At 40.7% G+C, this 17716-nt stretch overlaps 1 protein-coding gene across 1 annotated transcript in view; it reads right to left on the reverse strand.

The window, feature by feature from the left end:
• Window positions 1-739: 739 nt before the first annotated feature.
• irs4b (insulin receptor substrate 4b) overlaps window positions 740-17716 on the reverse strand; it is a 29970-nt gene continuing 12993 nt past the window's right edge. Inside the window, exon 2 of the mRNA XM_026162578.2 lies at window positions 740-6362. Within this exon, the coding sequence (XP_026018363.2) occupies window positions 6358-6362 (5 nt within the window). The 3' untranslated portion in view covers window positions 740-6357. The remainder of the gene's footprint in view (window positions 6363-17716) is intronic.

Below are 17716 nucleotides of genomic sequence, written 5' to 3' on the forward strand. Positions count from 1 at the left end.
GTGCTCTGAGGCGGCTGTTGTTATGATTTATGCGCAGTGTTAATAAAATTAAATTGAACTGAATGATGCGACTTATCCCGGAATCTCCCAGTAATAAAAGAAGCCTAACCCTGACACACAAAGGATTAAATACTTTTTAAAATATGACAGTTGAATCAATTTCTTGTTTGAAAACAATGATTTAAAAAGTCAGCGTGAGCATAGGTGGTCCCAGTGTGTGCTGCTTACATTTCCTCTAAATGAGTTTGGAAATTTGGCCTCCCTTTGGGGGTCAGGAGGTTATTAAAGACAAGAGGACTTATCGTAATCCCGCTTGCTGACGTCACCGGTGCATTCTTTTAGACATAATCACAGAGGTTCTCAAAGAGGTTTTTATCAGACTCCAGAGTTATCAGGGAATTTCTCAACCTCGTGGCCTTTCAGAGTGCCCAGAGGAAGAAAGAAAAAATATTTCCTTCATCAGATGGTTGAAATGATTTAGCTCACACTTCATTGGCTCCTCCGGGTGGGTGTGTCGCAGCATATTTGAGAATCACGTGCATCAGTGTGCTGAGCAAACCCAGACAAAAACAGATACATTTATTTGGGTCTTTAGTGACGTCAAAGTCCTGTTTGTGTTTAGAAACTGAACTGTTGTGTAACGTAAGACAAACACAGATCTGCAAAGAAACACTCAACCGACGAAAAAAAATTTAAACAAAATAAAGAGAGGAAGGAAGACGGCCGAGACCAGGGCAGCTACATGAACACATTTTTATTGCAATAGCTCTATCGAAAGCAAAAAAGTTTTGATAAATATAAACACTATGCCGATGCTCAAATCGCCTCCGCGTACCCCCTCCGACCCCCCTTTTCTCTCCACAAGGAAACAAAAGAGACAAGGAGAAAAGGAAGTTAAAAAAAAATAATGGGCGAGGGGGCGGGGCACCTGCCAGGCGCCAATCATAACATGAAAAAAAAGCAACAACTCAAGTTTTCCTTATTTACACAAGGAGGATTCCCACCAGTTCTCTCTTTCTCTCTAAATTTTAAGCTCTCTTCACACACACACACACACACACGACGCTGAAAAATAATGCACGTACGAAGGATACACACCTCCACAGTATTGTTTTTGAACTCTTTCCTGTAAAGCTAATGAACAACAGCATTCAACTTGGAAAAAATAAAATAAGAACACAGGTAGCGGGGGTGAGAGTGGGATTTTTCCTGACCCACGCCTTTGTCTTCTTAGTTCGCCACTGACAGCATTTTCAGTTGTTATAACTGTACTACACAGCAGCAAAAAAACCCCAAAAGAACTGTGATATAGTTACAAAAAAATAAACATTAGGCAGGTTGTAACCAATTTCTTTATACAAATAACTGCAAAAAATGCCTATGTACTCTTAACAAAAAACAAAAAACCCCTATCCTTGTGTCGCTTTGTATTCAGAGAAGCCTCTTCGATGAGACAAAACAACCAGGAATAAGATGAATTCTTCCCTCTGTAAACTAGAATATAAAATAAATCAAAGGATTAGAGGAAAAACAGAAGTTTGCATAATGATGCCGTACCCTAAGTCTTCTCTGTCAGGATTATATATATAGATATATATGTATAATGTAGGCCTTATTTCTTTCTTAATTCTCCACCCTAAACATGAAAACAGGACAGTTTTGAGGTTGAATTGTTGCCAAAATAAACAGATTCTGTGTGAATGAATTCAGTTATAACAAAGAAATAAACAGAGGATCAAATCTGACGTGTACAATTTTCAAATAAATTATGTGGGGGAAAGAAAAAAACTAGCTCTACCATTTAGCATGAAAACCCCAAAAGCAACACATTGCTGTAGCAAAGTACACAAAAAAGAAAAATAAACAACCAAAAAAGGAGAAAAAAAAAATTCTCATTTGTCTCAACGGGCCACTGATTTAACTCTTTGTTCACTCAAAAAGAGAAGATGGGGTGGGGAGGTCGGGGGTGCGAAAAAAAAAATCGCTTAAATTCACATAAGACACGTCACGTTTAAAAAAGAAAAACCGACCGTGCTCATTTTCAGGGGTCTGTCATCATCATTGCACGAGTCTGAAAACAGAGCCGGGGTGGTGGGAAAGCGTGGCCACGGTTTTTTAAATGTTTGTGCTAATCGAGACACGTTTGCTAATTGCAGGATGTTAGGAAGTTGAATCCTCCTGATTCTATGCTATGAAGGATCCTTGCAGACTGTGGAAGACTCGCTTCATCTTTGGCCACTTCTATCTGCGTGTAAATGGAAACGTAGCATAGCAGAAAGAGCGTGTTAAAGTGGCCCTCTGTCTCGTTTGTACTGAACACTGACAAACTTCCAAATATTGAGATCAGTGCCAGCTTCACACGGCTCGGAACGCTCCGTTGCAAACCAGCGTCTCTAGTCTTGGGTCTGTGTGATGTCACTGAGTAGAGAAACCCAATACAGCCATCTCAGACCAGGAGCCCTATCCAGTTGCTCACGATGGGCAGCCAATCACACAAAAGCTAGTTGTGTCAGACAGTGGATAAAATTAGGGGCTCCACCAAGGCTTGTTATTTTGATCTGTGAATCATGCTAAGCTACTCTAATAGACTAAAAGATATGCAGCTAGAAACTAGCAGAAACAGGCTTGAAGTAGGAGAGATGTAATGCTGCTTTACACCAGCTGTACCGACTGATCCAGGCCTATCGCCTAATAAGTTTACATTTAATGAAACACGTTTTTCTGTGTTTATCCCTGTTTGCAAAGAAATCATTTAAAATTCGTTGATATTTTCGCACACCCCTATTACCTTAAATTATTTTAAACACTGATCCATTCAGAATTTCACTGCATTTAAATAGATGAGAGGAAAAGTAAGTTTAACCACAACTCCTTCAGTGAAACAAGATCAACTAGAATGCATTAAAAAAATGATATTAGTGACGACTACAACAAGGCTTAAGAAACAAAACCCTTCAGAACTTCAGTGAACAAAGCAAGCAGCTTTTTTATGGGACCTGCACCTGAGAAGAAGCTTCCACAGTCTGCATGGTCAAACGGCTACAAGTCAGCATCAGGTATCAGGACAATGAGAGCAAATTGGAGCAAAGATTATTCAGTTAAACTTGTCGAGGCTGCTTTCAAAACCAAAGTCAAACACGCCTTCCCTCGCTCCTGGCTCTGCTTGGATAACAGTGATGATGCATCGTTAAACAAGCAAATTCCAAAACATCAGGAAAGGTGGGATAACAAAAAAAAAAAAAAAAAAATCATAAGAAAAAAACAAAATCAGGATGATTGCATTAAATACTGAAAGAAATCACTGAAATTCTGTGGACCAGTCTAGCTGTCAGTCTTTGAGTTTAAGCACATCGTGGGAGAGCAGCGCGACTATAAATGCTAAATACGCGCGTATTAGTGTGTGAAGGTGCCAAAACAAAAAGAGGAGGCAATTTGTGCGCCACTATAAGTGTGTGTGGGTTGGGGTGTCACAGGGCAAGTATGTCCAGTGCGCTGCACCTGGGGCTGGAGCTCCGGTTACTGGAAACCTCTTTACGTCACGCGGAGCCGCTGACGAACACCCCGGCATTCATATGTGCGAGAAAAATCCCGCACGTCATCAAGAGCCGCTCACAAAGGGCCGAAACGGAGACGCGCAGGAGGTACCCTCGACTAAAAAGGGCTGCATGACTCCTCTGTGCCTGTATGCAATATGAGGGAATGTGTGTGGAGGGGGGCACATGACCGAGATATGCGTCTTATTGACGTACGGGTTTGCGTGTGTATGTACATGCCACTGCTCACAAAGTACAGTAAATGGTTCACTTGCATTTCGTGTGTGTGTGTGTGTGCATTATTCCTGTGTTTGCATCTCAGTGTGTCAATACTGTACTTTGTGCTTTTTACCTTTCACAGCGTTTGTCTGCGTTTGCTTTGGCGCCACTCTCCCTCGCTAATCTGAACTGTGCTACGGACCGCATGAGGTAAAACTGAATGAAACAAACAAACACGAACTACTTGGATCTACTCAACAGTTATTTGTGCAGAAAACTGAGGAAGATGAACCAAGTGAAACAGCAGGGCGGGGAAGAAAAAAAACAAACAAAAACAACAAATCCGTTTTTTTGTTGTTGCTTTGTTTTTTTTCAGCCGAGTTTTTGAACCACATAATCAGATTTTCTTGCTGAGAGTTCATTAACAACACCCAGATATCTGTGAAGGCAGCTGGTTAGCTTAGCTTAGCATGAAGACCCAAAAAGAGTAGCAGACCTATCCACATAGATAAAGCCTGTGTTTAAACCGATTATATATTCTTTAAGGAACAGTCATGACATAATGGCCTAAAGCTGCTTTTACAATTTGGTTTAATGTGTCAAAGTTGATCTGTTATGCTTTTTCTTATTTTCTGTCACATATGCACACAGTTATGAGGATGAATGCTTATTTTAAATGGAACAAGGTTTCTATCCTGTGTGTATGCAGCTCTTTGAAAGTCAAAAGCTCAGGCTTCAGACTGCTCCAAATGCCTGGTTTCAGACACTTTTTTCCTACTTTTGGCTCTCCATGATGCCATGGAAACCAGACAAAAGCCCCACTTAATTGCTTCTTAAATCTATTAGAGGGGCATCCAATCAGAAGTTACTTAAATCAAACTAAAATGGCTTTTTTCTACTTTTAGCTCTCTTTGATGTCACAGAGAGAAGACATCTCTTATACAGTCATTTCAGGCACAGGAGTCCCGTCTATCTGCTGAAGGGCATCCATCAGGAGAAAGTTGGTTTAAAGGGAGCTAAAATGGGTTGTTTCAAACAGGTGACTGTAATAAGGATTATTGCTAAGTGGCTCTAGTAGAATCCAATTAACCAAAACACTGAAACAGAAATTAGCATAACAGGCCCACTTTAACAAGATGGCATGTACTGTTGTATCTCTGTATCTTTATTTATGGCCTTGCTCATATTAACAATACTTTTATATTTTTAGGTGTATTTTTTTGCCTTTTAGTGATATACATTTTCATTTTTGTGCAAGTAAAACAAAAGAACTGCTATTTTAGTGACTTTCTGTGCTCTGTAGTGCAATATTTAAACACCTAGCCAGCATTAAATGGATATAAATTGGGTTTAAAATTTAAAGTTTGAGCAGAACACAATTTCTTTTAACTGGACTTTGTGTAAAATTACTTTTGAACACCTTTTGGCTCCTGTTCTGACTTTCTATGCTACTCCTTGCTAACCGACTGCTAGCTGTAGCTTCACTTTTAAGATTATCAGACTTCTAATGAGTGGATTGTAAATGACACCGAAAACATTGCAGTGTTCCACCAGTGGCCATAACAATTCCCCGCCCTGCTGAGTACCATCAGTCAGAAGAACAAACAAAGTGAAATGTACCGAAACATTTGTACCTGCATTAACATATAAATAATCAGCACTATATAACATGAGGAGTAATGCTTTAAGGTTGCATTGGTACTCTGACAAACCCACACTGGCGCAGTACTGCAGCTGATTTTAGCCCTTTAGAGCAGGCCCGCTCAGGCAATGGGTGCTAACGTGTCGCTGAGGCGCAAGCGCCCTGCTACATGATGATCCAAAGGGTGCCGGTACTGCGTCGTACCTGGGATCAAACGCGATACTCGTACAATGCCACTCTGAAACTGAAACGGGCCCAGCCGCGAGCTTGTACCATTAAAGGGGGTTAAGGAATTAAAAAAATAAACACTTTATCCAATATGTAATAACTATACGGCATTCAGGATGGATTACACAAGGGGTTAAAGAAATTAGAATAATAATAGTAATAGTAATAATAATAAATGATGACTATTTAAATTCAAATCAACATAAAAAAAAATCCAAGTCTGTGCCGTAATGCCTTTGAATTTCATTTTCCCTTTTTTAATACTATATGGAGAAGCAGAACCATCTGATAAAAAGGCTCTGTGCAGATGCAAGGACGCCCCTCAGCCAAAGTTCACCCTCTGTTTGTTGAATAAGTACGAGCCCAACTGTCTCTGAGAGGGGGCGGGGAAGCAGCGCACGCTGGCAGCGTCGGTCAAGAGAGGGAGGATTATTTGTTAATTTAAAAAAATAAAAAAAGAAGAAGAAGAAGAAAGAAAAAAAAAGGGACGATATGCATATAAAACAGAGGAAAAACAAAAAATGAAAAACACTTTTTTTAAAAACTGCAAGCGGTTTTTTGTGTTTGTTTTTGACATTTTGTCTGCGATCAGAAGGGAGCAGCTTCTCAGTCTCAGTGAAGGTCAGAGGGCAACGGCGTTGGAGGCCAAAGGTCACAGGCTGAGTCAAGTGCCGCGAGCAGAGAGATGAGGATGAAGAGGAGGGGGGGCTGCGGCGCGCGATGAACCTCCGTCGCTCAGTCTGAGACACAGAGAGAGGGGGGGGGAAAAAGCATGTTAGTGAAAACATGAAGACAAACACAAAAACAACAAACTAGCGACAACATGACACTGACCACAGGCAGCCAAATACAAAAAAGAACAATCTGTTTGGGAGTTTGGGAAGAATGTATATTTTTTTTCTTTTCAAAAAATCAAGACAAAAACCAACAACTTCAAGAATTTACATGAAGCTATCATCAGCCTCCAAATGAACAAACAGGTTGAGATTACGCGTCGTTAAAGGCATAAACCTGTGAGGTGTGGAGTGTCAGTAAGACACAACAGCACAGGTTTACCAAGCATGGGCACCGGGGTAGCTAGTTAGGTCAGGAAAACATGACAGTATCAGTGCCAGATACTTGTAATTGGTATTAATTCATATATTTTTTACTTATTATTTGACTGACTTGTTCCTTCTTCTTATAGTAAAGGTTTTCTTGTGTGCGGGAGCAGCTGAACAACAAGAGGAACGACTTTCCTTTCTGTCTCTACACAACTGAAAGTAAGCTCCACCTAGAAGAGGCAAAAGGACGTTTGCTGTAATTATTAATTGTAACTTTCTCCTCTCCAAGTATCTAACATGCAAAATACTTTGTGACTTTTCAGCTGCCTCTCCATGGAGGACTGGATTGCAGGTTGGAGCCCTCAGCGAGTATGGGATAGCTCCACATAAACAAGTTCTAGACCTGCAGCTCACAGAGGATCCAGAGCAGAATGAGAAGCTGCTGTGCAGAAGAGGTACGTCCCGTGGACCGCCACAACAGCAGCCTGCCCGGCAAATCAGCCCATAAGAAAACACTAGACTTTCAAAACAAGAGCCAGGGTGGTTTTCCCTGCCATACTTTGGCAACTGTTAAATTCCCTGGCTATACTTCCTGAGTAAAAGTTTATTGTGTGAGGAAATGCTGTCATATATTGAAGTGAGTATCTCTGGATGTGGAACTTTTGTTTAACCTTGTAGTGTTGACACACGTGCTGCCGCGACCAAATCACATGACCGATTTAAGACGATGTAACCCGCAGAACGCTGGCTCGCGAATAAATTCCGTTTTTTAAATTGTGTTGACAGGCTGAGTAAAGACAAGTAAAACCAGAGTTATGATAAACAATTTTAAAATGCCAGCTGTAAGCCCTGTGATGTGTCCTGTGTGTACACTAGGTTTAGAAATTTGCATCTTGTATTTGCATTTTAAATGATAAAAGTAATTCGTTAAAAATGTTTGTGGTAAAATCAGCCAGTTGCACACTTGACTCCAGACGGTTAAGCAAAAGACAGGAAGCTAGGGCTGCTCGATTATGGCAAAAATGATAATCACGATTATTTTCACTGAAATTGAGATCACGATTATTTGACGATATTTATTTAACCCTTTAAGACCTACTATAGAACCAAGTCCACCAGAGCTTATATTATTATTTTACATGTTGTAGTGCCATTTGTGGGAGCATTTCAAGTTGCTATACATCAATACAACTGTTATAGCCCATATTTTAATAATATGTATGCATTAAGTCCATAGTAATTACATAAATTGCAAAAAAGTGCAATAAACTACAAAAAAAATTGAAAATCGCTTTTGTTTTGTTTACATATATTTCTACTTGGAGAAGTTTAAGAGGCTTATCCCTCAAAACTTTAAATACAATAAAGTTGCAAAAAATAGTTTCCCACCACAGGAAATTTATTTTGAGTGTCTTCATAGTTTTATTTCGGAGATACAGCAATTTTTATATACTGCAGGAAAAACAAAAAACAATCCTATGATGCAAATTTGCAAAGAAAACAGCAGGTTCATCATTTCACTGTGGGAAGTGATAGGAACGGCAAAGCGTGTTTCTGGAATATTATGTTTTTGTTGCTGCAAGCGCTTTTTATGCAATTTTTGCAAAGCTATATGTGGAACGAAACCGTGACCGAGGACAAGCTGATGGCATAAGATGTAAGTTTCATATGCAAAACAAATTATTGCGCTAGCTTACATGGTTCCGGTTCTACAGGGATTTAAAAATAGTTATGCAAAACGGAGCGTGCTGCTTTGACCGGCTTTAAAGGGTTAACAATGACTTTAAAAAAATAATATAAAATAGTGTGCAACACCACTGAAGTTTTTTTTAACCTCTCTTTTCAACCAAATGGCAGTCACTCTCCTCTCCAAATAACTTCTGCTTAGCTTTCCGAGCTTCCCTCGGGTCCTCTTAATCAGCGGTCTCCAACCTTTTTTGCGCCACGGACCGGTTTATGCCCGACAATATTTTCACGGACCGGCCTTTAAGGTGTCGCGGATAAATGAGGGAGGGGCTAATAATCGGCTCAGTCATTTTTAATGATCGTTGAAAGCCCAGATCGTAATCGTGATTAAAATTCAATTAATTGAGCAGCCCTACAGGAAGCACTTAAAAAAACAAAAAAAAACAACTTTAAAGCGTCACAAGCATTTTCACTGCTGTTTGTACAAACAAAAAAAGCAAGCTGGAAAATGAGAACAATTATAATGAGACCACGGGCTAATAGAAAAACTATTACACATTATCACAGCACACACACAGAAACAGGAATGTTTGTGGTTCACTGATTGGAAGGGGGGGGGGCTGTCGATATGATCTTTTTGGACATTTTGAAGGCTAGCGGTGCCAATTTTGACTGGAACCAGACCCTGTCTGGCTTTGGGCTCAGCCCCCCAAACATTTCTCCAAATCCTGAAAAGGTGGGGGTTCTGGTGGCTTCTGAGGGGTCGTGCGTTGGAAGACACTGCAGGGGTTGCAAAAACACTCGACCCTCTTCTGCCAGCTCAGGAATGGTTATCACCACGCTTAGAGGTTGCCCAACAGTTTGGTAATCTTAAAAAGGGCACGATTAATGACACAAGCCGCAGGTTTACAATCACAGAAGAAGAAAGTAGAACTACAGCAGTTGCATGGTCACAGATCACCGCCTGAGAGAAGCAGCACAAATGTGAGACATCTCTGTCGGAGGAGGCTTGGCTTGAACTCCTCGTTGTATAATAAAATCTGTTTGTCTGGTAATAAGTGCGCGTGGCCGGTGAACTTTGGATTCTGCTCGCTGCCAGCAAGCAAGCAAGCACACACACACACACACACACACACACACACACACACACACAAAATGTTTGTTTCCTGCCCTGCTATCATTGCTGGGTCGGGCTGTCAGGTCGGTTGTTGTGGTGCGGCCCAGCAGCCCCGAATGACCCGTGGCGATGGCCGCCGTCCAGCTGGGTTATTCCGCTGAGAGCGAGCCTTTGTCTGACACAACAATGTGAGCAGCATGCCACAATACAGATGCTTTGACACTGCTGGAATGCTGCCCCTCTGTTTGCTAGCCATGGGGAGGGAGGGAGGGATGGACTGACGGAAAGGCAGGGATACACGGATAAGAGAAGAAACAACAACCTGATGCAACCAAATTACAACCAAAAAAACCCAAAAGGTGTAGCACACCCTGGAATTCTGCTATGAACAAGGCCGTCTTTAAGCTCCCTGAAAAGCCTTCGGCTGATCTAAAACACTGCAGTGAGAGAACTGACAGGACTTTCTCTTAACTGGCGCCTGTTAGATCCAGAATCAAATTTAAAATCCTCCTCCTTACACACCAAGTCCTAAATGATCAGGCCCCTTCATATCTGATATATATTTTAGTATCAAATTACCCTAACAGAGCACTTTGCTCTCAGACTGCAGGCTTACTTACTCTCACGTTTCTAAACATACAATGTCAGGCAGAGTCAGCTTTCAACAGGAGTGGGTTGGGTTAAGAGGTAGGCAGGTTTGATACAGCATAGTATTGTGATATTTTGCTCTATCGTAGCAATACAGGGGCACTAAATTTTCATATTCTATTAAAAAAAAGTGAATATTCTGGGAATACTACGAACAAGAGGGCTTATCTCATGCACAAGTCGAGAGGACTCCACTTAACTGGCTGTATTCCTGGAGAACAGGAAGGTTTGCTGAGAACACATGTAATAGTCAAATGTGAATTTACTGCAACAACTGTGACAAATCATCAAAAATCACACTAATTCAAACAGATGGTGGTATTTATGGCAGGTTTTAGTGATGGTGTAGGTATCCTCCACAATCTCACTCTGCGACTCTAACTTTGAAAAAAGGTGATAAATCAAAATATACAATATGTTATTACAATACTCAACATGTTGCAAAACATTCAAGGTCGCAAAAAATGGTATCGTGAGTTAAGCATTGTAATAACATCGTATGGTGAGGTGTCTGGTGATTCCTGCCTCTCTCCTATGGAACCAGCTCCTACATTAGACTGGGAGACCGTCTATTTTTAAGACTAAATTAAAAACTTGCCTTTTGATTAAGCGTAAAGCTGTTCCTGTCTGAGCCTGGTTGTGCATGGGGTTGTCGTGTATTTGCTCATAAGGGTGTCACCTGATTGTTGGGGTTATCGCTCTAATATCGGAGGGTTTTAAACATCTTTGCCAAATAACACCTTAGTCACAAAAGCCTAAAGAACAGCTGACAGCTGCCCGGCAGCCACTGGTTGTGTGTATATTATGCAACCAGTTGGTGTGTGGTTGCTGGAGGTTGCCAACATTAAACTCGTCACAAAGAGGTGCTGCCTGAAAACCTAGTTTATATGAAAGACTTTTGTGCAACATTTGCAAACTACTCTCCAAGCAGTGATAAACTACAGCTCAGAGTGTTAATATTTTTGCAGACAAGCTAGTGTCTGTAGTGTAAACCACAGGCGACTGTGGCAATCTGCTAGCGATCAAAGCAGTCAGAAAGAGTTTTTTTGTATAGCACCCGTCTGTGTGACTGATTTCGCCTAGTGACAGCAGCCTCCAAAAATATGTGTCACATTTTTAGTAATCATATAAGCACTGTGGGTCTGTCAAAATCCTTTGTCCGAATGAATAACACCAAGGCAACGAACAACACGTAGTGGATAGTTTAAAATAAAGATAAAACTGAATATTTAAACTAAGTTTGGTTATTTGGTGTTAGAAGTTGTACAGGTGAGATGCCGTTTCCAGTGTTTGCATAGGTACAAACCGTGTTCAAGAGTCCTACGGTAATTGATAGTATCCTGCCAGCACTCACGCTCACTTTGTTAAAGTGTTAAAAACAGCCTCACTACTCCTCCCGTGTACAGCAGAGGCAGGGCTGTTTATAGAGATCAGAGTGAGTACACTGACATAACCGCACTATTTTGTACATTTACAGAAAGAAACTGTTGCTGTAATCTATGACACCATGCTGTAAAAACAACAGCTTACTGCTGCCGAGGCCCGTTACTGGCACTTTACTGTCATTTAACAGTAAAAGCTTTCAGACTGTAGTTTTATAACTTATACACAGTAAAGTACAGAGTACACGCAGTATTATTTTCTCCATTGAATGACTAATACTCACAAATATTTCCTTTATTGAACTGCTGATTGTTTCATTCCTTCCTGAAATTCTTAACATTTTGAAACCTGTGAGTTCTGACTGCTTCTCATTTGTGTTTGTAGCAAATGTGCGTTCAAATTGTCCAGGAATTAGAGGAGTGTAATCAGACTAATATCTAAAGGGAGAAGATTTTATTTTTTTATTTTTTTTAAACAAAGAAAAAAAAAATAGCATGCATGGAGAGATGAGGAAAACAAGCTTCAGCCACCATTGGTGAACAGCACAGTTATGTGGATTTGTATCTTTTCTTTTAACTTTCTGAATCATTATACTTAACACTACATACAACAAGCTTTGGCAATACTGTATTTAATTATGGTCAACGCAAGGCTGAATCTGAATGTGGGTGTGTGTGAGAGCAAGAGACAGACAGAGAGAGAAAGTCTGAGGTCTCTGGGTTTCTCTGCAGTCCAGGCGTGGACTTTGATCAAAACAACACTCTTAGGACACGAGCCCAACTGACCCAAGCTGACCTTGCTTAAACACACACATACACACACTTTCAGGGCAAAATCAGGTCATAAAAACACCTGCATTAGCTAACAGATTGTTGTGTTGTTGCAACACGCGCAGGTGCTCAGATCCGCCGCCCTCTGTCTCGTTCCCTCTGCCCTCGCTGACCCTCAGCTCGTGCCTCTCTCTGTCCCCAAACCCCATTCACCCAGCTGGGACAAGAGATGAAAGGCATCATGGGAGTGAACAGCCAGCGTAACGGGTTGACCTGACATGGGCTTGCGCGACAGCTGGACTGGCGGCCTTTCAAGTGCAGATCGAGGAACGAAAAGACGCACTTCACTTCACTTTTGTGTGTCCAGTTTGGTTCTTGTTCTGTTTTTTTCCCCCGTCTCTACCCCCACCCTTACCACAGCAGCTGCACGGAAGACAAAGAAGAGCTGTACTTGAGGCAAATATCAGCATCAACAATGCAAACGGTCAAACTGTAAGGGGTCATCCTGTTCTACAGTGTGCCCATCGATCAGACTTTACTAACCCTCGATGTCCGCAATTTGGTCCAAATGCGATAAAGGACATTTTCACATAAAAGTGCAACTGTGACACAGGGCCAACAATAGGAAGTACAAAAGGATATATCTTCTTAGTTTGAAAAGTCAAGCCAACGCAAAAGCGACTTAAAACTGTATTTTATTTTGGCCACTAGACTAAAAAGACTATAGAGGTCAACAGCTAGATTCCAGGTAGGGCTGGGCCATATTATACCGTTCACGGTAATACCGGTATAATGTTAGGCAACTATAGGAAAATGAAATATCGCGATAGAATATGAGTAAAACGCGCATGTGCAGTGCCTTTGTTTTCATACGCACATGGCCGATTGTTGAGTGAAACAGATGAACCAGAATTGGTTTGTAAAAATGGTGCAACTTCAGTGATGTGGAACTGGTTTGGTGTTTGTCCGTCAGATACACGACAAAGCACATTTTTTTGCAGAACATGCAAGCGGCCGTCGTTATTGTCGTATTTGTCGGACTAAGATGCTCTTAAATCTGGGAGTAATCTGGGTCCTAAACTCCGTATGCTTCAGGTCAAACAACACTGCAGCATCACTGAGAGTTAAAAACTGTCTAAATTCTTTCATCTTTAATAAAACGATCAGCATTGCTGCTTTACCAGGTGTAACTATAAAGTTTAACTTCCAGGCATCCATGAAAACAAAAGTTATTACATTTAACGGAGTTAGAAGTTAGCAGGAAGCTAGCGGAAGTTAGCTCGCTAGTTTCACTAGTTACCTAAGCATGATATAGCATGTTCTGACTGAGAGATTTCTGAAAAAAATCAAACGTACAGCTCTGCTATCACTTCCAACATAAATGAAGACAGGAAACTAAACAGCAGCGACGTTTGTAGGGTTACTGAAGTTGGGCTAGCTGGTATATAATGATGTGCTACGTGATCGCTAGCGACACAGCTATGTTAGTATAACATAAACAGTGAAGCTGGAGGACGAACACTAACACTTTTCCACTTATAAAAGTTAACGTGAATGTTCTTAATGGTTAGAGACAAATGCAATCGCATGGCAGGATGCTGTAAACGGACCAAACTTCAGTCAGGAGAACAACTGAGATAATCCATCCACAATACAAGGCTAGTCATTAATATACTGCAACAACATGGGAATAGAGCAGAATTCATTCATTAATGAATCAATGGTACAGAAGTGGAGGAAGCAAGAAGAATGAGTTTAATAAAGTTTGATTTATCTGACTGCTTTGTTTCGCTTAATGTGCCTTATAATCTTATGGTCTGAAAAATACGTACTGCACACTGCAGTTTAATGTTGCAAAGCACCTCTTTTTAACTTCAGTGGATATTATACATGGTTATGCTCAGGATATGTCAGCCCATTTCTACTGGAAATGCCTTTTGGTTAAACTTTCAGCAAGGAATTTGCATTTGCACTGTTACATTTTTATAAAGCTTTTAATGTACATAAAAACCAGCTTCTTGTTTAAGTGAAAATAAATGGAAGGTTGTCTTTTTGCGCTAGTAATGTTGTGGAGTTGTATTTTGTCTCGCATCAATTATATCGTCAGTTATACCGTTATCGCAAATTTTCAAATATATATCGTGATAAATATTTTTGGCCATATCGCCCTGCTCTAATTCCAGGAGTGGAAACCACCTTCATATTTTCCATAGAGATGTGGATTATAAGCCATAATGCTGAAACCATCTAAAGCAGACTGGCTGTGAGCTACGACAGACTTTATGAACTTAACTTGTTCCTACTAGAACTACTAGTGAGACCTGCTCCGATGTTTTAGTTTGGAGAAAGGATGCAGAGCTGAAGGTGCTGAGATTTTCCTTGGGAGTCACCAGGATGGACGGGATTAGAAATGAGTACATCAGTGGGACAGCTGGAGAGGTGAGGTTGAGACAGTTTGGGCTTGTACAGAGGACGGATGGTAGACATATTGGCCAAAGGATGTTGAAGAAAGAGGAAGAGCTCAGATGAGGTAGTGAAGGAGGACGTGACACTGTGATGACCCCTAAAGGGAGCATCTGAAAGAAGAAAGACTCTACCCACAATCCCAACTTGAGAGTGTAACGCCTCTGGTTAAGGTCGCCGTTTCTGTGGAAATGTTTAAACCTGTGCTTATCAGGTCATTTCGTGAATGCAAAACTTCAGAAACCACAAGAGTGGCATCTGCAGTCAGAAAAAAAAAAAAGCACTGTAGCATTTCTACACTACAAAATGTATACAAATTTATTATTATACAGCGCTATCATTAACCATATAAACGCGAAGATGGCTGGAAGTTGTTAGCTGTGGTATTTGGGGTTTGCAGTACTTTGCCTGCCTGCCTCAGTGGTTCACCTCTCACTATTGAGATCTGTAAGCCTATGGGATAATAGCTCTCAATGGCCCTCACTCTGCGACCTCAGTAAATACTTCAGTGATGAGTTTATGGACTTATTTGCTAGTTTAAGGTCATATTTAACAAAAATTGAAGCTCATTTTTTAAATTACCGTCAAAATTCAAAAAGAATCAGAAAGAAGAACAAACCGGGACATGCTCATCAGCACATGCCAATCACAAGTCATTACCGAATGAGTGTGTGGTTTTGCAGTCAGACCCGCCCCTCATTCAACACATCCAGTTTCCAAACACCAAGATGGCAATGTTGAAAACTAGAGGCTTCATAACAGGACATTACTAAACAGATGGATGATGTCACATCAGACAGACAAACCCATTCAAAGACAAACTAGAATGAAAATTGTTGTCCGTCTCACTCAATAATAAAACTTCACTAAAATTTCCTTCGCATTATCTAAAACTCTTAAAGTCGCTTTTAAGCTTTCAGTAAACTTTGAACTAAACAGAATGAATGTAAAACAAACTTTGACGCACTCGGGGTTCCTCTTAAATGCACGTTTGCGCACACATTCAGACTTTGACTAATAAAGCTATCTAACCTCACATTCCAGCCAGTCCAAGGGTATTCCAGTAAAATCATGCTTTATCACTACCGTGTGTCTGCAGGAGGCGGTGAAGTAGACGAAAACACTGCAAAGACAGAAGAGAAAACTGCAGCTTTTCTCTAAGTGCGAGAGCCTCAGGAACCCCGATGATTAAAGTCCGAGACCACCTACGAAATCTACGTGCAGGCCCAGTTAAAGACTCACGATGTTTAGGTCCATTTATTACTGACGAGACACAACATTTCCACTTGAGTAAGCACTGCAGCTCGTTGGTCTTGTGAAGCTTAATCACTGCCTGCGACTTTATTTATACTGCATGATTCACAACTTCATTAATAATCGCCACTTTATAAATAATTTTAACCCCCCCCCCCCCCCAAAAAAAACCCCCCCAAAAAACAAAACTGTTTCCAGCTTTGACGAGTTGCAACAGCTGCTTGCAGCATGCAAAACATAGGAACAAAACCGAAGTAGACAAGATGGAAATGACATTTGATTAGGCTTCTGTCAAGCTGTGCTGCAGCTTTCATTAAAAACCGATTTGAAAATGTTCTCAATTAACTGTTTCTCAGATGTGCAAAAATATTTTCTTGAAGCCAAATGTCGAAAAGATATTCTCCTTCATGTCACATAAGATAGAAGCATATTTCAGATGCTAATTCAAGAGCACATTTGGATTGTGTTTTGCTTAGAAAATGGCTAATAACCATTTTTCTCTGTAGGGACCAAACAAAGAGCTGCTCTAAACTGATATTTAAAGCTCCGAGAACCACATCTTTCAAATCTTCAATGTTGCGAAGTTAATTTATTAATTTCCACTCCCTATATTTATTCCTGGACTCTACTGGAGTAGCTTTTTGTGTTTACAAGTTCAAAATAATCCTTTTTTCTCTTTTATTGCAGGCTTTGGGTTTATCCACTGTTTGAAATGAGTAATTTTAGCTCGCTTTCCCCTGATTGGTGTTCAGAGGTCTGACCAGCAGACAGGTGCTCTCATAATGTGTCTTTGTCTCTAGATGCCACAGTCACCTGTAGTTGCATGGAAAAAGCCAACTTATCTGCAAACACTCTGCAACTACTTGCTAAGTGGTAGGTAATCTGAGGAATGTGACACAAACCAGAAACTGAGGCCTTTTGCCTTCAAAGTAAAAGCTGCGGCTTTTGAAAGTTGTTGGCTTCAGCAGTAGCGCACAACTTTTACTGTGGAGATGAACGTCGTTCCCCGTTCTGCATGACACGTTGTCATGCTTCACTGCCGCTCGACAAGCTCGAGCTGGTAAGTGTTTGCAGACAAGTTAGCATCTTCCACAGTAACCTGCTAGTGACCAAAGTGTTCACAAGAAAATCTCAAAGTCTTTTCTTTGGGGGAAAAACCGTTCCGTCAATACTTGGAACAGAACAAACTTTCTGGGATTTTCTGACCTGGATGATTGAGGATGCATCCAGACATCTGCAGGGAGCTTTCTGGTGCAGGTCAGTTTCACCCAGCAACCAGTCTCTTCACCTGTATTGCTCAGTCCTGAGATGACATCCTTGCTCTCACTGACATCATAAAGAGCCAAGATTTTGACTCATAGGGCTAACCTGAACTTGTACTGATAGAAAATTATAAGTAGGGCTGTGTGATTACTTGAAATTTTATTTAAATTACAACTTGGCTTTCAACAACTATTAAAACAGGCCAGCTGAGATAAGATAGTTCATAGTTTGCAAAAAATGATGACCTTGTTTTGTCTTTCATCCCCACCTCCATTAAAAGCCTAAATTCATCACACACCAGGTTCTCTAGCTCAGTTCACATATCTCTTTCTTTCTTGTTAACTTTCAGGTGATTTACTATTGAATTTCATTTTTACCTTCAGCAAATGCACTATTTTTTACCTAAACTCTCATAACATTTGCTAAAACCCCATATTTAAAGACTTTATTGATCAATGGGAGCTCTC

Source organism: Astatotilapia calliptera, chromosome 3, assembly GCF_964374335.1.
Source record: "Astatotilapia calliptera chromosome 3, fAstCal68.1, whole genome shotgun sequence".
Taxonomy (NCBI): Eukaryota; Metazoa; Chordata; class Actinopteri; order Cichliformes; family Cichlidae; genus Astatotilapia; species Astatotilapia calliptera.